This window comes from Diplotaxodon limnothrissa, linkage group LG7, assembly GCF_057381915.1.
Source record: "Diplotaxodon limnothrissa isolate DT_005_m linkage group LG7, D_limnothrissa_male_GT1.1, whole genome shotgun sequence".
NCBI lineage: Eukaryota > Metazoa > Chordata > Actinopteri > Cichliformes > Cichlidae > Diplotaxodon > Diplotaxodon limnothrissa.
Window position 1 is genome coordinate 1,475,967 of NC_140602.1, and position 22,584 is coordinate 1,498,550.

At 42.1% G+C, this 22,584-nt stretch overlaps 2 protein-coding genes and 1 non-coding gene across 3 annotated transcripts; all 3 read left to right on the forward strand.

Moving 5' to 3' along the window:
- Positions 1 to 1,388: 1,388 nt before the first annotated feature.
- On the forward strand, positions 1,389 to 11,332 carry tgm2l (transglutaminase 2, like). The gene is made up of 15 exons (XM_085358970.1): positions 1,389 to 1,440; positions 1,914 to 2,084; positions 2,889 to 3,119; positions 3,307 to 3,425; positions 5,554 to 5,682; positions 5,829 to 6,006; positions 6,186 to 6,327; positions 6,421 to 6,524; positions 6,879 to 7,021; positions 7,145 to 7,244; positions 7,336 to 7,481; positions 7,559 to 7,688; positions 7,798 to 7,958; positions 8,281 to 8,417; positions 10,690 to 11,332. The coding sequence occupies exons 1-15, from the start codon at positions 1,425 to 1,427 to the stop codon at positions 10,871 to 10,873; spliced, it is 2,091 nt and encodes a 696-aa protein (XP_085215096.1). The 5' UTR covers positions 1,389 to 1,424; the 3' UTR covers positions 10,874 to 11,332.
- Positions 11,333 to 13,805: 2,473 nt separating this feature from the next.
- trnal-cag (transfer RNA leucine (anticodon CAG)) lies at positions 13,806 to 13,888 on the forward strand. Its single transcript has one exon. It is a non-coding gene; the product is annotated as a tRNA-Leu (tRNA).
- A 1,002-nt stretch (positions 13,889 to 14,890) lies between these two features.
- On the forward strand, positions 14,891 to 21,970 carry pllp (plasmolipin). Its single transcript, XM_085357170.1, has 4 exons — positions 14,891 to 15,223; positions 19,423 to 19,593; positions 20,632 to 20,748; positions 21,670 to 21,970. Exons 1-4 carry the CDS (start codon positions 15,062 to 15,064, stop codon positions 21,775 to 21,777), a joined length of 558 nt encoding a protein of 185 aa, XP_085213296.1. The 5' UTR covers positions 14,891 to 15,061; the 3' UTR covers positions 21,778 to 21,970.
- The last annotated feature ends 614 nt before the right edge of the window (positions 21,971 to 22,584 follow it).

The following is a 22,584-nucleotide window of genomic DNA, read 5'->3' on the forward strand; positions in this document are numbered from 1 at the left end:
CTCAAAGCACACGTTCCCTCTCATAGAGGTCATCCACCAGCCTGCACCAATTACAACTTACTGACCACTCAAAGAACACCGGAAGATTTAGCATCAGCAATAACATTGGATTTATATGTGTACAGATGTGCATGAGTTATTTTCTCACCTTTTCCGTAACTTTATATGATTTCAGTCTGTTTTCAGTTTGTCCAAAAGCATCAGATATTACAACTTTAAAGTCTAAATTTAGTCCTCACTATATATTCTTTGTGGTTATTCTGACATGACTCCATCCTTACATAGTGTTATTCGCTTATCTAATTCAGGGAGCTTATCACAACTATCTACTTGACTCAGTGTACTTAAGTCACTAAATTAAATCCTACATAGAATAAGGCAAAAGGTCATGTGTAGCTAAAATACGTTAGAATGACTATAAATAGTGGTTTCCTGTTTTTTAGGACAGCAGCATGAAGCTTAAAGCTATTTTTCAGCTTTACTTGAACATTAAAATTCAGCAGTCCGAGCGTGTCAGTGTTGCAGAGGTGCTGACATTTGGTGTATGGGTTAGATAGAGATAACTGTTCAGAGTCACAGACACCCTGCTCTTGAATAATCTGGGTGTGGACATTTGCTAGATGACTAAAGTTGTATTTAGTAATTCAAGAAGGGCAAACTGACCTCAACTTTGTGACTCTTTGACCCAACTTTGACCTTCCTGCTTCAGCTCAACTTCAGATCACAGAGTAAGAAACGTTAAGATAAAGCGCAGGACCAGTTACATACAACAACTTACAAGTTCGCCTGTACGAGTGCATGATTTGACATCTTTTTAAAGACGTGTATCCAGACCAGTGGGCACGTGATCCTGACCACCTTTGTTCTGGTGTCACTTTGGGGTCACTGGGCCTATATTTGGTTAAGACCTGTGTCTGCCTTCTATCTCTGACAGCTTCGATATATTCTGTAATTTCATGATCTTTGTTTAGCACCAGATTTCTTTCTCATCTGCTTTGGCTTCTGCTTTCTTTGCATGGTGTTATAATTCAGCCCACTCTGATTGGTATTTGATGGGTTTTGTTTCCGTTGTGTTTGTTCAGCGCTTTGGTCGACGTGAGTCGCTATTTCTTTATAAATGTGCAGAATGAAGTTTATATTCTTGTTTTTCTCTTGATTTCATTCTATTTGTTACAATGACTAAAGACTCAAGAGAGATAATAAAGAGCCTCTGAAGCTTTCACTCATGCCTACACCCACAGAGGAGTGTAATTTTTGGTATGTGAGAGGTCACAGAGGGAGGAGAAGCAGCATGACCGAGTGTTTGGGGGGTGAGTGTGTGTCAGATAAGTGGGAAGTCCTCTCTAGAGCATAAATACATGAGCCTGGTGGACATCGAGCACGAATCTGAGACAGCGTGAAGACATTTGGAGCAGATATTCACAATGGCCAACCACAAAGGCAAGTGAACGTCTGCTGCTGACTGCAGCTATTACTGCTAGTACAAAATTAGTTTGGATTTTAATGTGTGAGAAATGTGCTGACGGGTGAATCAGCATTTGGGTGCTACAGGACTCGTCCTGGGTCCCCACCGAAGGCTTTCACAGCTTTTGAGCAAAACTAGGACAGGAAGGAAGGCAGCTATGCATTGAGAACAAATACGTGTAATTTTGCAGATTATGCAAAGTTAATACTTTGTCAATAATCTGATTTAAAGGGAAGAAAAATCAACAGTTGGAAAAATCATAGGCAGAGCAGCACAGCCGACGTACATCTTGACTATGATCATGGACTTGACTCTTAGCAATGTCGCAGCTTAAAAAAAGCTGAAACTCCCAAGTCTGTAAATGTGTTATTTGGCGATATGACAGAAACCTCTATAAGCCTGATATCAGTGCATGACCGATGTCCGAACTTTCTGCTGTTTGTCTTAGGTTTGATTAGTGATGTGGATCTGAGAAGTCGTGAGAACAACTCGGCACACCGCACCAGGGAGATCGATCAGAAGCGCTTGATTGTCCGTAGGGGTCAGCCCTTCTCCATCACTGTGCAGTGTAATGGCTCTTTGCCCCCCAAACACCACTTGGATCTAGTCCTGCACCTCGGTGAGTACAGGCTGACCAGGAAGGAGCTGTAAAGATAGAAAAGATTAAACTCGAGTCTTCTGGGGAACATTGCAAAGAAAGCATCTTGTTTTGGAAGATTTCTTTAGTCAGTCAGCACCTTATAAGAACTGTAACTCATTAATAAGTCAGTATCAGTTCGTACGTCCTTCCTTATGCCGTCTCAATTTCAACTACAAATTGACTTAATTACATAACAAGTTACAATATTGGTTTTAATGTATATTTATACAGTTATACACAGCTTGTTTGTACCTTTGTAAAAGAAGAAATCTTATACAAACACTGATTGTTAGTAAATATTGTGTGTACAATAGACTGTACTTTTACCTTAAATTTAAGTTTTATATGTAGCAAAACTGGGTCTACACAAGTCTATTGATCGTCAAAGGAGCTTGCAAGGAAAAGCGTCTGGACTTCTTTAAGTTGCTTGAAGACGTTTCACCTCTCATCCGAGAAGCTTCTTCAGTTCTAAGGTCAAATGGTGGAGAGTCCCAGATATAAACCTAGTGGGAGTTTCCCCCCACAGAGGGACAAAAGGACCCCCTGATGAGGTGAAACGTCTTCAAGCAACTTAAAGTCCAGACACTTTGCAAGCTCCTTTGACTACGATGAGCTGGATGACTGAGAACCTTCACAGACATAAGTCTATTGATCCCCAACACTGAACTCCTCCTGATCATTAAAACAGTTCAGATTTATAACCATCACTTGCTGTGTAAAGCTGAACACCTGTTCCATACATGCTGTTGTTTCTGACCCAGAAGGCTTTTTTTGTTTCACCAGGTAAGAGAGACGAGGTGGAGATCAAGGTTCAGAAGGTGCATGGAGCTGGGGACAAGTGGTGGTTTAACCAGCAGGGAGCACAAGATGAAATGCTGCTGACTCTGCACAGTCCAGCAGATGCTATCATTGGCCAGTACAGTCTGGCTGTGCTGCTGATGTCACCGGACGGACGCGTTTTAGAGAAAAAGGACAAAATGAGTTTCCACCTGCTCTATAACCCCTGGTGCAAAGGTAAAGCGTGCGCTCTCTGTGTGTCTGATTGCTTCAGCAGGTCAGACTGAAGCCACTGACACACTCTGAGTTTCATTTGCTTTTTCTGCGATTACGATGAATTAAATTCCACAATAAGCAAAATGATCAGATTACAACTGAAGATTTCATATTAGCAACACTGTCGTGGTCTTTATGCGTTTACCAGATGATGTGGTGTATCTGCCTGACGAGACTCAGCTTCAGGAGTACATCATGAACGAAGAAGGAATAATCTACATGGGGACCTGGGAATACATCAAAAGCATTCACTGGAATTATGGACAGGTAACACACAAAAACATTTAAAGTGTGACTGTGCTGAATACATCTGTGTCTGTCAGCCCAGTGGGGTGTGACAAAGCGGGCGAGAAGACCATTTGTCTATATTCTTAGTTAACATTCTTGTTTTGATTTAACCATATTTCACACGTAGTCTGCAACAGGCAAACATCTACTATCCTGGGTTTGTTTATGTTTTGCACTTTTACAGATTATATAATATAACATCTTAGTTTAAATCAATCCCTACAAGTTTGTTAAGTTAACATGTTCTTCATTTCAACTGTTAATTTGTATTGTTTACAACTTACCTTCTTCTTTTACGTATTATTGGCGGTTGGCAAACAACTGCATGGTGCATTACCGCCACCACTGCTATGGAGTGTGGACAGAAATCATGCTCAAAAAAAAAAAAAAAAAAAAAAAAAAAAAAAAAAAACACTTCATATCCTCCCAAACAACCTTACTTCTCTCAAAAACTGAAACAATGCCTGATAACACTTATCCCCCGCCTCCCTCTGTAGTAACCCTACAACATCAAGTTTCATATCAATGCTACTGAGACTTCGGACCAACCGTCTCCTCTCTACCGTATATTTCCGACACTGCAAAACAACATGCTCCAAAGTTTCATCCGCTCCACAAGAATCACATTTCCCTGAGGCATGCTTCCCTATCAAGAACGGTGTGGAATTCAAACCCATATGCCCAAATCTCAGTCTTGACACCACCTCCTCCTCTCGCCTACTCCTTCTTGTGGATCTCCTCACTCCCACCCCCCTTTGAATTTTATATAACCACCTTCCCCTCCTGTCTTCGTCCCACTGTTTCTGCCATCTACCCCTCATTTCGAGCTTAATAATACTCTTTACTTCCTCCTGACCAAAATTCACCACCAGATCAACCATCTCATGATTAGTGGCTGCCTTTGCTAACCTGTCCGCTGCTTCATTCCCCCTTAACCCCATAGTGAGCCGGGACCCAATCAAACACTACCGATAGACCCATCATATGTATCCTGACTTACCTTACCTACCTGTCTTCCAGAAACAAAAGAAGGAAATGTAGTTTTACTTCCTGCTTTATAGCTTCTGGGTTCATCTGAGGTCACAGGAAGAGACCAAGTGCAGAAGGGGAAGAACTCTTATAATTTAATAAAGTTGGTTTTAGAGGGTTTATGAAGAAATGGATTTATTGTTGTAATATGTATTGATTACAGCAATAGAGTTTATGTTGCCAGTAAAGAGGAGCAGTAGAGGTTTGAATATAATCATGTTCATCTTACCTACTGAATGGAATAGTCCAGAGGAGAAATTGTTTGGTTAAGTGGACGATTTAAGCAGAAGAACTCAGGTGTTTCAAGAGAAAGGTCCAGGTCAGTGTAGCTGTGTGCAGTCTGACCTTAATTTCCACTGATTTAAGTTCAGTTATGTTTATTTGAACTGAGTTAATTATAGAGTTGAGTTTCTTATTTGTTTCTTTGTAAATATTGTTTGGGTCACAAAATAAATCACTTGCTACACTGGACAGCATCAGTCTCCTGCACTTCTTTGACCGCTTAAGTCGAGTCCTACCACAGGGGGCTGGTGTGAACTGTCACAGCAGTGTGGCAGAGACTCTCAGGCTTTGGCTGGATCTGAAAATCTGTCAGTTGTCTGGAGGAAACATCTGGATGCGATGTGTCAGAATGTAACCAGACCACACAAACAAAGGCTCACCCATTCACAGGTAGCTGCGAGGGCAGAGAGGATGACTAACAGGCAGACTGTGGGTGTAACAGATGCACACGTACAGTGGGGGAAATAATACGAATCTGTGGAGGGAGCTGAAGCCTTGAGTTGCTAAGGAGCAGCCAATAAACCTGAAGGAGTGTTTCTGTTAAGAGGGGTGGACCAAAATCCCCCCTGACATGTGCGGTTGTCAGAAAGGGTTTCTTCACCAAGTACTAAGTTATAATCTTCTTGAGGATCAAAAGTCATCAGCACAGAATCCAAAACTTATTTCCCCTACTGCACACACTGGGCAGCCGATGGGAAACATTTAGTATTTAGAAAAAGGTTCTTCAGGAAATCTCTTTCCTGTTTTTAGGCGCTCTTCTATGGCCTCTCTCACTGGCGTTCTCCTTCTCCTGCAGTTTGAGGACTATGTGATGGACATCTGTTTTGAAGTCCTGAATAACTCCAACGATGCTCTGCGAGACTCACAGATGGACATTGAGCAGAGATTTGACCCCGTCTACGTCAGCAGGATCATCACTGCAATGGTGAGAAGCATTTCTGGCTTCGGCTGAAAATAATGTTAACGGCTGGAAAACATTTGGTTTCATTTGTGTGAGCACATGATGAACATGATCTGCAGCTCATGAATGCCACAGCAGCGATCCTGAGTCTGATAGGTGAACTCTTGCAGGTGAACTCTAATGATGACAGAGGAGTGCTGACTGGGCGCTGGACTGAGCCGTACTCTGATGGAGTTGCACCGTACCGGTGGACCGGCAGCGCACCGATCCTCCGTCAGTGGAGCAAAGCTGGGGTCAGAGCAGTGAAATATGGCCAGTGCTGGGTGTTTGCTGCTGTTGCATGTACAGGTAACACAGACTTCCCTGCATTCAAGGATAGCTAAATCATTCCTTTAAAAGCATCCCTTCTGTAGCAGTTGTCATTTAAACTACTTCCATTGTTCCAGATCTTCAGCACAAACACATTCACAACATCAGATGTAGAAACAAATCCTTTGTCTCAGTTGGAGCGTGTGATCTTTTCACAGTGCTGCGCTGTCTGGGAATCCCAACACGCCTCATCACCAACTTCTCTTCAGCTCATGATGTCGATGGAAACCTCTCTATAGACTTCCTGTTGGATGAAAACCTGCAACCACTGGAGAGCAGAGGAGGGAGAGACAGCAGCTGGTAGGATCACAGGAACGCCTACGATCAGAAAAAATACACAAATATGGCATTATCTAACGGGAGGTGATACGTTTTCCGTCCTCACGGTTTTAGGAATTTCCACTGTTGGGTGGAGTCTTGGATGAGGAGAGATGATCTCCCCAAAGGAAATGATGGCTGGCAGGTTTTAGATCCCACCCCTCAAGAACTCAGCGATGGTACGGTCCTAACGTTTGATGTTTTAGTCCACATGTTTTTCTGGTACTTTTCTGTGTAAACTCATTTCTGTATTTCATCGTTATGAACGGCTGTGAGGATTGTCACCGCTGCCTTTCTTTAGAGCTAAAACAAAGATGTTGATAGTTTGACTTCCACTTGAAAAAAATACTTTTCAAAACCTTATTTAGTTCAGAAAAGTCCCACCGTTGTTTCCTGAGTGTCAAAACTTAGTTCCAGGTGGACTTGGGTGGTCATCAAACTGAATAATAATTGTTAAAAGTGTTTTGATGTCACTTAGTGATTCTCTACTGATGCAGGAAATGCTTTTAAATAAATGGACGTTTGTGCTTCAGGGGTTTTCTGCTGTGGTCCGTGCCCTGTGACGGCCGTCAGGGAGGGAAATCTGGGAGTGAAGTACGATGCTCCGTTTGTGTTTGCAGAGGTGAACGCTGACATCATCCACTGGATCGTTCAGAGAAATGGCCAACGGAGAAAAGTATGTGTTGTTTTTGTCAGTTTTTCTATCTTCCAACTCATAAAGCAGTAACCACACACACACACACACACACACGTTTTTATAACAGATAATCATTTCTAATGGTCTCTCCGACTTCCACAGATCAGAGTGGACCAGACCACTGTGGGTAGGAACATCAGCACCAAAAGTGTTTATGGGGACTTCAGAGACGACGTCACTGTGCAATACAAATATCCTGAAGGTTAGTTGGAAAGCAGAACACACGCAGGAGCATATAAATAACGTTTACATGAGTTCATGGCAGTTCTTCATGAAAACTCTCTTCTCCACAGGATCCAAGAAGGAGAGAGAAGTGTACGAGAAGGCGGGGCGTCGGGTGACAGACGTCCTCAGTGACAGCTCAGAACCAGGACGACTGCAGCTGTCCATCAAGCACGCCAAGCCTGTGTTTGGGACAGACTTTGATGTGATTATTGAGGTATGGACTATTCACACTGCAGCTAAATGAGTGGATGAACTAAACCTGAATTCATGACACAGTCTTTCTGTCAGTAGGTGAAGAATGAAGGAGACCAGGATGCTCACGTCCAGCTGACCATGCTGGCTACGGCTGTTACTTACAGCTCTCTCTATCGGGGGAACTGCCAGAAGCAGACCACCACTGTGATGGTGCCTGCTCACAAAGGTCAGCAGCCTAGATGAGCTCTGACATGTTACAAAGTAACATCTCAGCTGCTCTTGTAATTCTGTAAGAGCTGGATGCTGTTTGATGCTGTGTGTTTGTGTGTTACCAGCTCAGCAGGAAGTGCTGCGTCTGCGCTACGATGACTATGCCCAGTGTGTCTCAGACGATCATCTGATCAGGGTGAAAGCATTCGTAGAGGCTCCAGGCGAGAACGAGCCCCTCCTGACTGTGACTGACATCCCACTCAGCAGACCTGACGTCTTCATACAGGTGGGAACACCTGTAGAGGTCACCTGGGTTATTATAGTTTTATATTTTCTAACACGTTTTAACTTTTTGTTTGTAAGTCAGAGCTGGTTTGTTTGTCCCAGTTCAGGTTTTTTTGTTTGAAAATCTTTCACTTTAGTTTTTACTAGTTTCAGTGTTGGTTTGAGTCTTTTCAGTTATTATTGTGTGGAGGGGACACGTCAGAGGAAGACTTTGGAAAATCAGTATTCCAGTAAAAACTCTTTGTGAATGCAGTTGATTCGCAGCCTTGTAGACATTCAGTTTCAGACGTTCTAGAACACAGAGCGGTCTCCTCTTTCTCCAGGTTGCTGGGAAGGCTTTTGTTCGTGAACAAGTAAAAGCTTCCATCTCCTTCACCAATCCCTTACCAGTTCCACTGAAAGGAGGTGTGTTCACTGTGGAGGGCGCAGGCCTACTCTCTTCCACTAAGATCCATGTTAGGTAAGTAATGGGTCTGCTGTTTAGAACAAAAGTTTAGCCCACAAAGCAAAGCTTGTCGCGTGTATGAAGAATGAGGCAATGGGTCCAACATTGGGAAAATGTGGGATAAATGAGTGCGTGGGTGGGCGTTGTTACATAGAGACTATAAGTATATACTTATAGCAGCCCTCTCAATCACTTAAAAGCAGTGTTGGGTAAGTTACTTTAAAATAGTAACTTAGTTACATTACTAGTTACTTCTCTCAAAAGTAACTCAGTTACTTCAAGTTACTCGTTACTTTCAAAGTAACTAGTTACTAGGGAAAGTAACTTTGGTTTTACTCAGAATTCTCTTGTTAATGTGTTTCTTCCATAACTTTGCAGTCTTCTAGCTTGCTTACTTGCCACAAGTGCACTGTGCCACCTACCAATAGAAAGAAAAAGATAATGTGCATATTTCCACGAGAGAAATCCCACGCCTGGACCGTCATTGACTGCTGCCATGATTCTAGCCTACGTCACAGCGTCATCTGCGCCTTTTACATCCAACACAAAAACTGCAGTCGTGGTGCTTTCGATTGTACTCAGAACTCGGAAATTCTGCCTTCCGAATAGGAAGATGTAGGCAACACCAGACTGCAGATGAGCTGCATACAGGGCTGGACTGGGACAAAAAAATCATCCCGGGCATTTTGACTAGAGACTGGCCCGCCATTATAGGGAAAATCATAAAGCCTTTGAATGAAAATAAACACTGTTGTGACAGTGATGTACACTGTTCTGATGGTATATATGCATCAATCTATCAATCGTTTGTTGTAAGATTCAGATAATTATTTTTTAAAAGCGAGACATTTTAAATGAGAATAAGAAAGAGAAGTATTTCTTTGTGCCCCCCTCTCCCTGTTAATGCCCTACATGGACCCCTGGCAACACTTTGCTAGACCCGCCCCTGCACAGTTACCAGCTGTCAGCTACCTAAAAAAGGATCCTGGTGTTATTTGTCTCTCAGAAACAGTTCATAACTTCCCTTCAACTCATCCATGTCACCTAAAAGGTAAACCTGTTTCTCCATCACCTGTTCAGCTCTGATGATCCAGTAAGGACATCTCCTGGTTTCATCTTCATGTTTCCCTCTCACCAGATAACCAAACCATATCATGACCAGCAGCTTTTTTGCAGCTGTGGCTCCAGCAAACATCAGCTGATACTAGAAATTAATATTAAATAAATTCTAACAACAGCTGATCAAGCTTAAACGTGCTGCTGTTGTTTAGCGCGACATCCGCTGGTTTCCTCTTTCTGCGCAAAGTGATAAACAAACAAGAGAGCCGATCAGCTGATCACTGATCAGTTTTCATGATTGAAGTAGAAACGGGAGAGGGAGGGGGAGAGAATGAGAGGCAGCTGTGCAGCAAAGACACAGAGTAACTCCAGCTTTGTGCCTTTTTCATTGTAGCTGAAGTCCGGGACAAACTGTTCCTTTTCACCTCAATAAGAAACGCGTAATATTTTCTCTGAATACCAGACGGGACGGTTGGCAACTCTAATAACTTATGAACAAAATAAAGTTAAACATCATTAACTTCATAGCACCACCCAGCTGTATAGAAACTCCGTCATGCTAGCTAGCACGCAGTACGGAAAAAGTCAGCATAACTAAAATAAACTCCACCTAAACTTGGTTCATATCTGACCCAGAGAGACTGCAGGTCATAACTTCTTACCTGAAGTTCAGTTCACACTTGGACCGGCGGCCGCCTCGGGTCTCTTTTCCTTCTGCGTCCCTTTTCCTTCATCCACCTGCTGCCTCCACCACTTGCTAATGTTACTGAATCTGTGGAAGCTCCGCGACAGCCACCACACGAAGTAACGAGTAACGACCCTATCTAAATCCCAGTAACGAGTAACGCGTTCCTGATTTTGGCATAATAACTAGTTACCGTGCTCGTTACCACAATAATAACGTAGTTACTGTAACGCGTTACTTAATAACGCGTTAGTCCCAACACTGCTTAAAAGTATCAGTATTTTACAATCTGCCTAGCGCAGTAGGGACTCGCTGTGGTCATTTGGATCCCTCAGTGTAATAATACGGTTTTTCTGGGCCAGGACAGAGTTGGTCCAAAGACCAGTCCTTGAACAGGGATTTTTCCATGTGTGAACCAGTGGCTTGATTGTAATAAACTGCCCTTGTAGGTTATTCCTGATGACTTTAATGTGGCACTGAGCCACAAATACAGCAGTCAGTAAAAAACAAAATAAAGAAGAACACATGCATCTTCTCTTCCAGTGGGGACATTTCTCCAGGACAGACGGTGTCCATTGTGGTGTCCTTCTCACCCATGAGGACTGGGGTGAGGAAGCTGCTGGTGGACTTTGACTCTGACCGACTGAAAGATGTCAAGGGAGTCACCACAGTGGTCGTCCGCAAGAAGTACAGAAATATCTTTGCTGAAATTACCGAATTTTATTAAGCAACCTTTAAATAATCTGAGACGTGTCCTGTGAGCGGATGAGCCATCGAGCAATCCGCATGTATGTGGAATAAAACATGTTCCACATACATCAGCCTGTGAAAGTCCACAAATACATGATGATAAAGCATTAGTTTGAAGCCACTATGTGCCAGGTATGAACATTTCTGACTTTGCATTATCATATTTTGCATTTTGTTTCGGCTTCACTGCGTTAGCGTCTCATTTCTTGCCTTTGACTTTTGCGGTTTGGTTTTTCTGCTGAATTTTGGCGCCTGGCCGACAGTTTAAAGGTTTCTAATAAAGGAAATTCTGTTGTTGTTTGTATTTTTTTTGTTTCTTTTTCACTGTTTGTAATCACAAAGTTCAAATGAATGCACTTTTATAATATTTGTGTTTCAGCCAATATATAAAAACATATACAGAAGTTTTTTCTACCAGTTACTTTATGTCTGTGAAGGTTCTCAGTCATCCAGGTCATCGTAGTCAAAGGAGCTTGCAAAGAAAAGCGTCTGGACTTCTTTGAGTTACTTGAAGACGTTTCACCTCTCATCCGAGAAGCTTCTTCAGTTCTAAGGTCAAATGGTGGAGAGTCCCAGATATAAACCTAGTGGGAGTTTCCCCCCACAGAGGGACAAAAGGACCCCCTGATGATCCTCTAATCGCCTGAGACAAGGTGGGAAACTGGGTGTGGGTCACAATCAGCCAGAGTTTCGGGTGTGTTCATTGTGAAACCTGGCCCCACCTTATCATGCGAATTCCTGAGGTCAGATGGCCCAGGATGTGAGTGGGCGTTAAGGCGTCTGGGGAGGGATCTCAAAACTGGATTATAGATGGCAGACAGTTGGTGTCGTAAACCCCGCCTCTGTTCAAAGATGGTCGCTCACAGTGGACATAGATGCTTCTTTCACTCCTCTTTCAAACCATCTGTCCTCTCTGTCCAAAATGTGAACATTGGCATCCTCGAAAGAGTGACCTTTGACCTTTAGATGCAGATGGACTGCTGAGTCTTGTCCTGTGGAGGTGGCTCTTCTGTGTTGTGCCATGCGCTTGTGAAGTGGCTGTTTGGTCTCTCCAATGTAGAGGTCTGAGCATTTCGGGAAGCTTTTATTTTGGTATTTCCGTTGATCCGTACAATAAATTTGCATATTAGCCTAAACATTTAGATTTAACATTTAGCATTTAGATTTAACATTTAGATTTAACTTTTAACATTTATATTTAACATTTAACTTTTAGATTTAATATTTAACATTTGATGAAAAGTTACAAATATTTTACTAAATGTTGGAAAAAATTACTCGAAAAAATATGTTTTTGTAAGGTTTTGAGCTAAATGTGGAAAAATGTTGCCGTTAATTTCAGCATATTTCACTTTACAAACGGCGCCCCATAGACTGCGGGGCTTTGGAAACAAATTAAAACGTACAGCTCTGCTATCACTTCCAACATAAATGAAGACAGAAAACTAAACAGCAGTGACGTTTGTAGGGTTACTGAAGTTTGGCTAGCTGGTATATAATGATGTGCAACGTGACCGCTAGCGACACAGCTATGTTAGCATAATATAAACAAGCTAACTTTTTTTCCACTCGATAAAAGTTAACATGAGTGTTCTCGGTGGTCAGGAACAAATGTAATCGCATGGCAGGATGCTGTAAAAGGACCAAACTTCAGCCAGGAGAACAACTGAGATAATCCATCCACAATACGAGGTTAGTCATTCATATACTGCTGCATGGGCTGGGCTGTAGTTACATCCTAAGGTTTTAAAAACTGAGCTTAAATAAATGATTAGCGGTAATAAAAGCCGAGGGAGGTCAACAGTGATCACTGACTGTTTTAGGAGCTTTTTGAGATCAAATAGAAGAAAATACAAAACATTAAACATGTTAACAACACAAAAGCCATATTAAACGCAGACTACTTTAGGCCCGGAAGTAGGATTCATCACGTCATCACTTAACGACCGGATAGTGGCATTGTAAAGCGCTTTGGGTGCCTTGCCTATATAGCGCCTTGAAAAGCGCTATATAAATCCAATCCATTATTCTCAGGTAGGATGGCCTGCTTTGGAAAGTCTGAGGAACTCTCATCTATACAGTTTTATATATAAGGTGATACTTGGGTTGCTGCCTTCTTATATATGTTCCCTGCTTGCAATGAAACATGCTGGTCGGTATTCTCTTCGTCCGCATGGTTACTTGTTGCTTTCTGTTCCATTTGCCCGAACTGAATTTGGTAAAAGAGCTTTTGTTCGTTTAGCACCCTCGGCTTGGAACAAACTGCAGAAAGAATGGAAAATGACTGAATTCATTTCATTAATTGTTTTTAAATCTAAATTACGAATCCTTGAGGACAAGCCCATAACATGCAACTGTTTCAATTATATCAATTTGTTATTTTAACTGATTTTTAAATTTTTTATTAGAATTTTATTGAATTTTAATTAATTAATTCATTATTTTTTTCATTTATGTTTGCATGTGTGTTGTTGCTGCCTGTGTTTAATTGAGTAATTTCTGTAACTGTGAGACACTTGCTGCTGCTCTTGGCCAGGTCTCCCTTGAAAAAGAGGTTTTTAATCTCAGTGGGATCTTCCTGGTTAAATAAAGGTTAATAAAATAAATAAATAAATAAACTTGAAATGGGAGAGAATACGATTATAATAATATGGGAAAGAAAACTGAAACCGTATAGGTAATAGATAGAGGGTGACTGTGTAACCTGTGTCACGTGGAGTCATTCCGTGAGACGCTTATTAACCAGAATCACCAGCAGAGGGAAGGCGAGGAAACCGGAACCGATGTTCCGCTAAACAGAAAAACGTTTCCGTGCTCAGTCTTTACATGATTTGAGCAAAAAAATTAAAAATAAAATAAAACTGCATGTAGAGCTATATTAACCAGATTTTGTTGACGAGCTATTATAAGTCAGGATGGCCGAGCGGTCTAAGGCGCTGCGTTCAGGTCGCAGTCTCCCCTGGAGGCGTGGGTTCGAATCCCACTTCTGACATCACCTTTTTGTTTGATTGTTACTTCTAAAAATGTTTTACATGTTTAAAACTGTTTCCACACGCTCAAAATCAATGTTCACTACACCACAAACACTATAATACATAATATTCAAATAGATGGCATGTCTCCCAGGGAGAGGATAAGAATTTCAATAATTAATTAATAAAATTTAGTTAACATAAATTTATGGAGATTTTGTTTCTCATTATATCATCAGTGAGAAAAATATTTCTGGCTTTAATGTTTTTTTCTTTGCTTCTTGTTTTGGTCTATTTATGCAGTAATTCTTTAATAGTTGCAAAGAATTAAAATTATTTCTTTTTAATATCTCCATATTTTTCAGTGTATTCCGACTGTTTAATCTTTCAAGCTACGGTCTTTATGAACAGCACAGCAAATAATAAAGAAAGCGACAGAAGAAAAAGCAAACAAAGTATGCTGCAATTTTCAAAAGTCACAAAAATCCTCCTTAACTGACAGATTGGGTTAGTGGATTTTTTGAGTTAAACATTGAAACATTCACAGCATCCATCCATATGTGTTACTGATTAAACTAAGGAATGTAGCGTTGTGTCATCCCTTCTTATCAGTCCACAGGGGAAGAACAAACATGTGCGAGCTCCACGCCTAGAGGGCACCACCAGCTTGTGTTGTTTTTTTCCCTCCTCCTGGAGTTCAAACACATTAGTGACTGAAGCGCCGCAGGTGAGCAGCCTGCAGGAGCATATGGGAGGTGCCAGGGGAGCAAAAGAGAGCAACCCAAAGCAGATGGGGAGAAGATGACGACGCACTCAATATGTGTGTGGGTGTGTCAGAGGGAAAAGGAGAAGGCAATGTGTAGAGAGACTCACACCGCCTCCACCATTACACACCTGTCAGAGCAGGTGGAGACACTGACAGCTGATACCTGAACCTGGAGGTCTGGCTGGAGGGCTCCTCTTTAACTCAGTGGAGGGTTTTTGTTTCTTTTTTATTTATTTTTTTATTTTTGAAGGCATCGGGTTTTGAATGATTCTGTTTTGTCATATTTTTTATTTTTCTTGACTATTTGAAGATTGAGATTTGCTGGTGCCTCCAGTCAACGTAGGGATTCGATTTTTCATCAAAACCTTTTATTGAGAACACTTAAGGACTCTATTATTGTGGCACCTGCGTCTGTGAGAGCTCAGTCATGGCAGACTTCCCGTCCAAAGTTACCACAGAGACCAGCGTCCCTAACTCCCAGAACTCCCACGGTGGGAACAGCATCCGAGGGCTGCCTGGAAGCATATCCTCCAGGGTGGACTTTTCATTTATCCGAAGCATCCCAGCTATGCTGATGATCGCTGAAATTGTATGTAACCAACTAAATGATTACTCTTCTGTCTGTCCTGCACTCTGCTCTGTTTAGTGGGAGGGATGCCTACTCTACTTATTTTATGTTCTGAAACCTCTTGCACTATAAACCAGCAGGGCCTCGGTCCATCTTAGCCATCGTGACTTTTGACGGACAGAAACATAAAAAATATTTAGTGTTCGAACACAATTTTCACACTGAAGATACAAAAGTAAGTTCCTAAAACAGCCTGTAACTGTAGTTTTTAATAAACAACAACAGCTAATTTAACATTTTGAGGGGGTTGTTTTCAATTCAACTTTATTTATACAGCGCCAAATCACAACAACAGTCACCTCAAGGTGCTTCATACTGTAAGGTCGACCCTACAATAATACATACAGAGAAAAACCCAACAATCATATGACCCCCTATGAGCAGCACTTTGGCGACAGTGGGAAGGAAAAACTCCCTTTTAACAGGAAGAAACCTCCGACAGAACCAGGCTCAGGGAGGGGCGGGGCCATCTGCTGCGATTGGTTGAGGTGAGAGAAGGATTTAATGATAAATGATGGTGTGATTTGTTTATGAATGGCCAATTTAAAATGCTTTGGGGTTGTTCAGCATGGAAAAGCTAATCAAGGTGACTCAACCTCTAGAGATGGACACGCCCCTTATTGCTGAAAAGACTTTAAGTGAATTTTAAAACTGCCTTCGATGCTTTATTTTTAAAAGCACTGAAGATTGTTTTTACTTTGAATGTTTGGAGGTTTTTTGAAGAGTGTTGCATTATGAACATGTTGTACGTTACCTCTGGTGGGAGGTGCTGGAAAGGTCCTTTAAATATGATGCTTATTTTCACCTCCCCTTTTATTGTTGTCAAACTCTTTGCTTTACACAAATTATATTTTTAAAATAATCATTAATTATCTTATACTGAAGCTCGGTGAAGCTCCCGTGTGCCTGAGTGGACTATTTCAAGCATATAAGCCTTTAATGACACAATACAAGAGTAGAAAAAGAAACTTGTCAGCGTCGGTTTATGTTCAGCACAGAGCAGCAACCAAACTAACTAGAACTCAAACATCTGTGAGGGAGACTTTTGCTTTCAGAGGTGGTGGAGATCAAAGCAGAATGTTAGACCTCAAACACAACTCCTTACAAGCTTGAGTGCTCCCCTTACAGTATCTGCTTTATAATTTGATAGTATGACGGTGCTGTTGGTTTATGACAGAACTGCGTTTGCTGAGTTGCCAAAAAAAGTCATAAAAACTTAATAAACAAACACAAGAAGCCCTGAGCTGCAGCTGTTTACCCCACATCGCCTGATGTACAGTGAGGCAATATGCGCGTCTTATCAACCTTTGGACAGCCTGACCCATTTAAACACCGAAGACCATAAATTCCACTGCAGCAAGAAGTGTAATGATCCTTATGGTGGGCTGAACGCAGCTCAATGCAGCTGCAAAAGACTGAACTCCTGTTCACGTGTTTCTCACCTGGGAAGAAACATTGTTAGCATGGATTAACACCCGTGCCTGTCATTGGCAATTTAAACGTTAAAAAGACTAAATGAAGTGATTTGTCTGAGTTAATGATTAAAGCAAAACGTTATTACTTTTCCGTGCTGAGTTTTGCCCGACCTACTACTACAACACCATGAAATGTCAGCAAAAACTGCACCTAATAAAGCCCAGACAGGTGACACGTTTCACAGTCTGAACATTAACAGGGACGCCGCCGTGCACTGTTGTTCCTGCAGTTTTAGTGCAATGCTGGGGAGATCAGTGGAGTGTGACAGGAGGAGCCAAAGACCTCCGCCACCTCTCAGACGTTAGTCAGCCATGTTTCCTTTGCCTAAAGCCAGTACATACCTGAGGGGGGGGGGGGAGATTGGACCGAGGCTGAGAGCTGCTGTCGTATCACTGTTCACCTGGTACTTCACACAATGAGGTTTATCTGGAGAAAAAACGATTTACATAAGCAGACACCATCATTGATTTCATTTTCCAGGCTCTGTGCCACTTTCTGATAGTGAAGCTTTCCGACTGTGCACCGCACAGTAAAGCAGCATGCAGTCATTTTTATTGTTTATAGATAACCAGGAAGGTTTATGGAGCATAAACGGAAACTTGTTGACACACATTCAAATTCTGTGTCATCTGATTAATGGTGCAGACACACACGTCTTTATCTATGACACCAGCAGTCATAGATAAACGGAAAGAGCTCATCACAGGTTTAAGTCACATGACTGATATATAACATAAAGATATTATATTATAATATAAAGTTATCCTGGATTACCTACACTGTATTCCTTCACTGCTGCAAACTTTTGCTGTACCTTGCGTACTCTGTGTATCAGTCCACATCCTGTCTTCCTTCTCTCATCAACCGGTCGCAGCAGATGGCCCCGCCCCTCCCTGAGCCTGGTTCTGCTGGAGGTTTCTTCCTGTTAAAAGGGAGTTTTTCCTTCCCACTGTCGCCAAAGTGCTGCTCATAGGGGGTCATATGATTGTTGGGTTTTTCCTCTGTATGTATTATTGTAGGTCGACCTTACAATATAAAGCGCCTTGAGGCGACTGCTGTTGTGATTCGGCGCTGTATAAATAAAGTTGAATTGAAAACAACCCCCTCAAAATGTTAAATTAGCTGTTGTTTGACGAGCATTTATTAAAACTGAAACACAGCCTTTCTTCCCAGACGCTGTTTCCACAATGAAAAAACAGAAGTAGTAATGTGAGAGTAAAGTTTGCTGCGGCTGAAACATTGTGACATCATTGTTTGATATCCATAATGTTTAGCACCACCTTGTTGATTTTCCATCTCCACATCAACAACATCAACATAAAAAAACAACAAGTTAGTCTCAGCAATATTTTTGCACACATTTTTAAAAACAAACCTTTTTTCATATCTCCATGACTGCATCTTTTCACCTGTCCTTACTCTGAAATTAGCAGAACACGATTAGTCTCCTGTTTCAGGTCTCCAGGTCCTGATGCAGTATTAATATACAACATGCCCTGCACACTCCATTATAAAATGCATTTGCATAATGCATAAACTCCTGCTGCTGTGCTAGAGCACACAGTTTAACTTGAGCGATGTTTGAACTTTGGCCATTAAACGATATATTTAGAACACTTTATGGTGCAGAGTTGTCCTCTCCACTTCATCCAGCTCGACACTGTTTTGCTTTTTTGTTTTAAATCAAAGGTGAATGCCCTCCGTTTCATTCAAGTTCCTCGCTCATTTTGGTAAACACAGTTTACACAGCAGTGTCACAGCAAACTCCCTGGTCGAACATGTGCATCACAGCTGGACTTTACTGTTTTACTCAGGAAGTTCAAATGATTTCCTCTTCCTTCGGTTCAGAAGAGAAAAGCTCGTTATGATGCAGCCGCTTTGCAAAGGTCTACTTAGGAGAGCGTGCTGTGTATGCATGTGTGTAAAAAGTGAAACCTGACCTGTGCATACATAATGGACTGTCATGTCCTTTCTCATGAGACTGAAGCAGGAAGACATGCGTGCAGGGAAAGAGGGACGCCTCGTGTGTTTTGTACAGTACCTGCAAGAGTCGGTCAGACTGACTTTTAAGATCCCCATGAAAACAGTCTGCCCACCTCAGTGTCACAGACAGTCTGTGGTGCTTATCTGGGCATCAGTGACCTCGTCAAGTGCAGTAAACTCAGGTTACGAGATTATTCTAAAATCTGAGATCTGCTGACGAATATCTGCTGAGCATCGCAAAGCATTTAACAGCTGGTGTTTTCCTCAGAAGTTGATGGTTGAAGAAAGATTACAACAGCCATGTGTACTGTAAATGTTGGTATATATGAATTCTAAGATTTTACTCAAAAATGAACCCATACATAATGGATACAGTTGCTGGAGGTGATTACGTTGTTCTTGCATGCTCCATCTAACACAATAACTACTGCTTACCTGTGACTCAGCAGATAGAGGCGGTTATCTACCAATCAGAAGGTCGGTAGTTGCCCCATGTGAATGTTAGCCAAGGTATAGAAATGTCTGTTTAACTGGATGGATTCATCGTAAAAAGCACTTTGAGTGCTCAGAGTAGAACAGCACTCCATGAGCACCAGTCACCATTTGTTTGTTTGTTAATAATGTAATAACTGTTTACATAATTTTATTTTTCGTGCCCCCAAACTGATGCACCTGTTGTTTCCTCCCTCTCACCTATTTAGGTTTTTGGGCTGCTCCACTGGGCGCTGATAGCAGGCACCTCTATAGTGGGAGGAGCGTATGGCTGGGTATTGTTTGTCGCCATCACTCTGTGGATCCTCACCACCATCCTCTTCTTCGTCATCCTATTTGGTGTCACACAAACACTGCCTGCTGTCCCATGGCCCCTGACGGTATGTGAGAGACGGAGGGCAAAGACGAATAAAGTCAAAGAACGTACACAGAGATGTTCCTTGGCAACATTTTATAAACCACCTGTGACTTCGGGCATCATTTCAGTGCATTTAACTACTTAAAAGTTGTTACATTAGAAAAACCAGGAAACAAAGAATTAATTGTACCGCAGTTACAGTATAATGTGTGTCTCCAGCACAACACACCCTGCACACCTCAAAGTGCAGCATACTTATGATCGTGGCTCAAGAGTTGGGAGTTTGCCTTGTAACCGGAAGGTTGCCGGTTCGAGCCCCGGCTCGGACAGTCTCGTCGTTGTGTCCTTGGGCAAGACACTTCACCTACTGCCTACTGGTGTTGGCCAGAGGGGCCGATGGTGCTATATGGCAGCCTTGCTTCTGCCCCAGGGCAGCTGTGGCTACACCTGTAGCTGCCTCCACCAGTGTGTGGATGACTGGGTGTGTAAAGTGCTTTGGGGTCCTTAGGGACTAGTAAAAGCGCTATACAAATACAGGCCGTTTACCATTTATGTAAAATAGGAAAATTGTTTGATTTATGATTAGTAAATAACTTAAAATTACATTATTTGAATTAATTACAGTGTAATGATTCCTTTGTTTCCTGTAAAACCGCGACTCATTACATCCTCAGTCTACTGTTAATAACTTGAAATATTTGTATGTGACTATAATGACATCATAATTTTAAATAAAATATGTTGAAGTTCAGTCTACAGGGGAATTACACCCTTAGTCACGGGTTGTATTAGAAACAGTTACCGGTTCCTTGATTTTGCAGTTTGGATGTTTGGTCATCAGTTCTGAGAGACGGTGCATGAACGTCAGCGATACTAATGTGTACTCTCACAGAGCAACAAAAAGGCTGATGAAGTGGTGACGATGACAAGGCTGCAGAAACAGCTCAAAGACAGAAAGAGAAAAAGACGAGGATGCGAAGCCACAGAGGGGCACAGTGTGGCAGGAAGACGGCGAGTCGTTGTGCATTGATGTAATGTGCGTTTTCTCCATTTGTTTCAGGTGATGGTGTATTTTAGCGCAGCCACAGTCCTCTATCTCACTGCTTTCATCACCAACGCAGCTTATGTGGCTCCCTTCCACGGGCTCTATATCTATGGACATTTGGCAGCTGCTGCAGTAAGTCACCACTCACACTATCTCACAAACTAGCCCAATGTCCAGGGAACACAGAACAGCCTTTTATAACGCACTCGGTGTATTTGATTAGGTGTGCTGCTCGCTAGTGCTGTTAGTGCTGGGAACGACCTTTTGTCTTCAGAAGAGCTTAATTTCTTCATGGCACAGATTCCACATGATGCTAGAAATACTGATCCGAGTTTTTCGTCCACGCTATCACAGCATCACAGTTTCTACAGATTCGTCGGCTACACATCCGTGATGAAGGTTTTCCTCATCACCAAATCGGAAGGCTTCTCTATTTAATGGAGATGTTGTGACTGTGGAGGCCATTCGAGTACAGTGAACTCACTCTCGTTTCAAGAGGACAGTTTGAGGAACAGATCAGTAATGTCTGAAATAATTAAACCAGCCTGTCTGACACCAACAATCAAAGGCTGTCTTGGCGAGGCCTACACGCCTAAACACACTGAGTTCTTGCCAAGTGATCGACTGTTTAGATATTTGCAATAATGAGCAGCTGAATAGGTGTGCCTTATAAAGTGGCAGGTGACTATGACTTACATTGGCAGAAACATCTCCTGTATCAGTGTGTTTTACAGTTCCTCCTGCAGGTCAAAGTCTGTCCTGGTTTACAGCTTTAGCAGAAGCATTGATCACATGATTTCTCACACACACACACACACACTCTTATCAGAAACTGCCTCTGAGCCACTCCTGTCTAGATTATAGAGGTAAGGTCCCACTAGTACATTGTTTAACCTGCTAAATCACACAGCTGGGCTTGGTATAGATATGAATTCAGAAATATAAACATGACTGTGATTTATGATGGCTGATAAGAATTTCAGACTTTTGCTCAGCTTCCTGGAGTCCCTTCGGCGGTGTAACCGCGTCTCTTCTCATTTTCTTTCGCTGCAGTTCTTTGGTGCTGTGGTGACCTTTGTGTACGCAGCCAGTGCTTTCTTCTCCTACTTGGACTGGAAGGGGGACGGAGGAAACGCCGCCACCAACACAGTGCCGACTTAGGGCTGTGCGGCCAGCGGTGCTGCTCCCAGGAACAAAGCTCACAAAACTCAGATCCTGACTGAGGCAAACCCTGATAATAACCACGAGATGAAATCTGTTCCAGGTGGTTTATTGTTTTAGCCATCCCAGTAATACAGTAAATATACTGTATTACTACTACGAAATGTAATAATCCTAGATTGCATTAAAAATACACTTGAATCATTATGTACATAAAGTTATAAATTTCAGTAATAATTGAACAAAATCTGAAAATGTGAGCAGCATTAAAAGAAAAATAAGCACAGGCTGCATGTGCTAACTACAGTGGAGGGTTGTTTGGTTAGTCTGAGATCACCAGTGGAAAAACCTGTTAGCTAAGGGAGGACCGCAGATCTCGACCTCCAGCTTTGGGCAGTTCTCTGCTGCATTCTGCATCTACCAACAAGAAGAGGAGGATGAAACCGCTGAAAGTTGGCTTCACAGTTTGGGTTTACTGGGCCTAACAGAGCCTTTTAGCAATAAAACCGCCCATAATGCACCTGTAAGAAAATAATCATGATGCTGACACACTGACACTGGATATTTCTGCATGATTCAAATATCGATCCACAGGCGTGGAACAGTTTTTGTGTGATTTAAGTGAAAGTCTGCTCCTCTCCTGCTGTACTGTACGTGCCTTTATGAACCACGCGAGTCTTTTTGTACCAAGAGTTTGGACGTTGGTGAAATCCTGCGCTGAGTGCTAGAGCTCAGCTACACACTTCAAATAAACGACTGAGGTTTTTCTTTTGTGCTTATTTGAAAATATCGTTTTGTGTTTGTTTG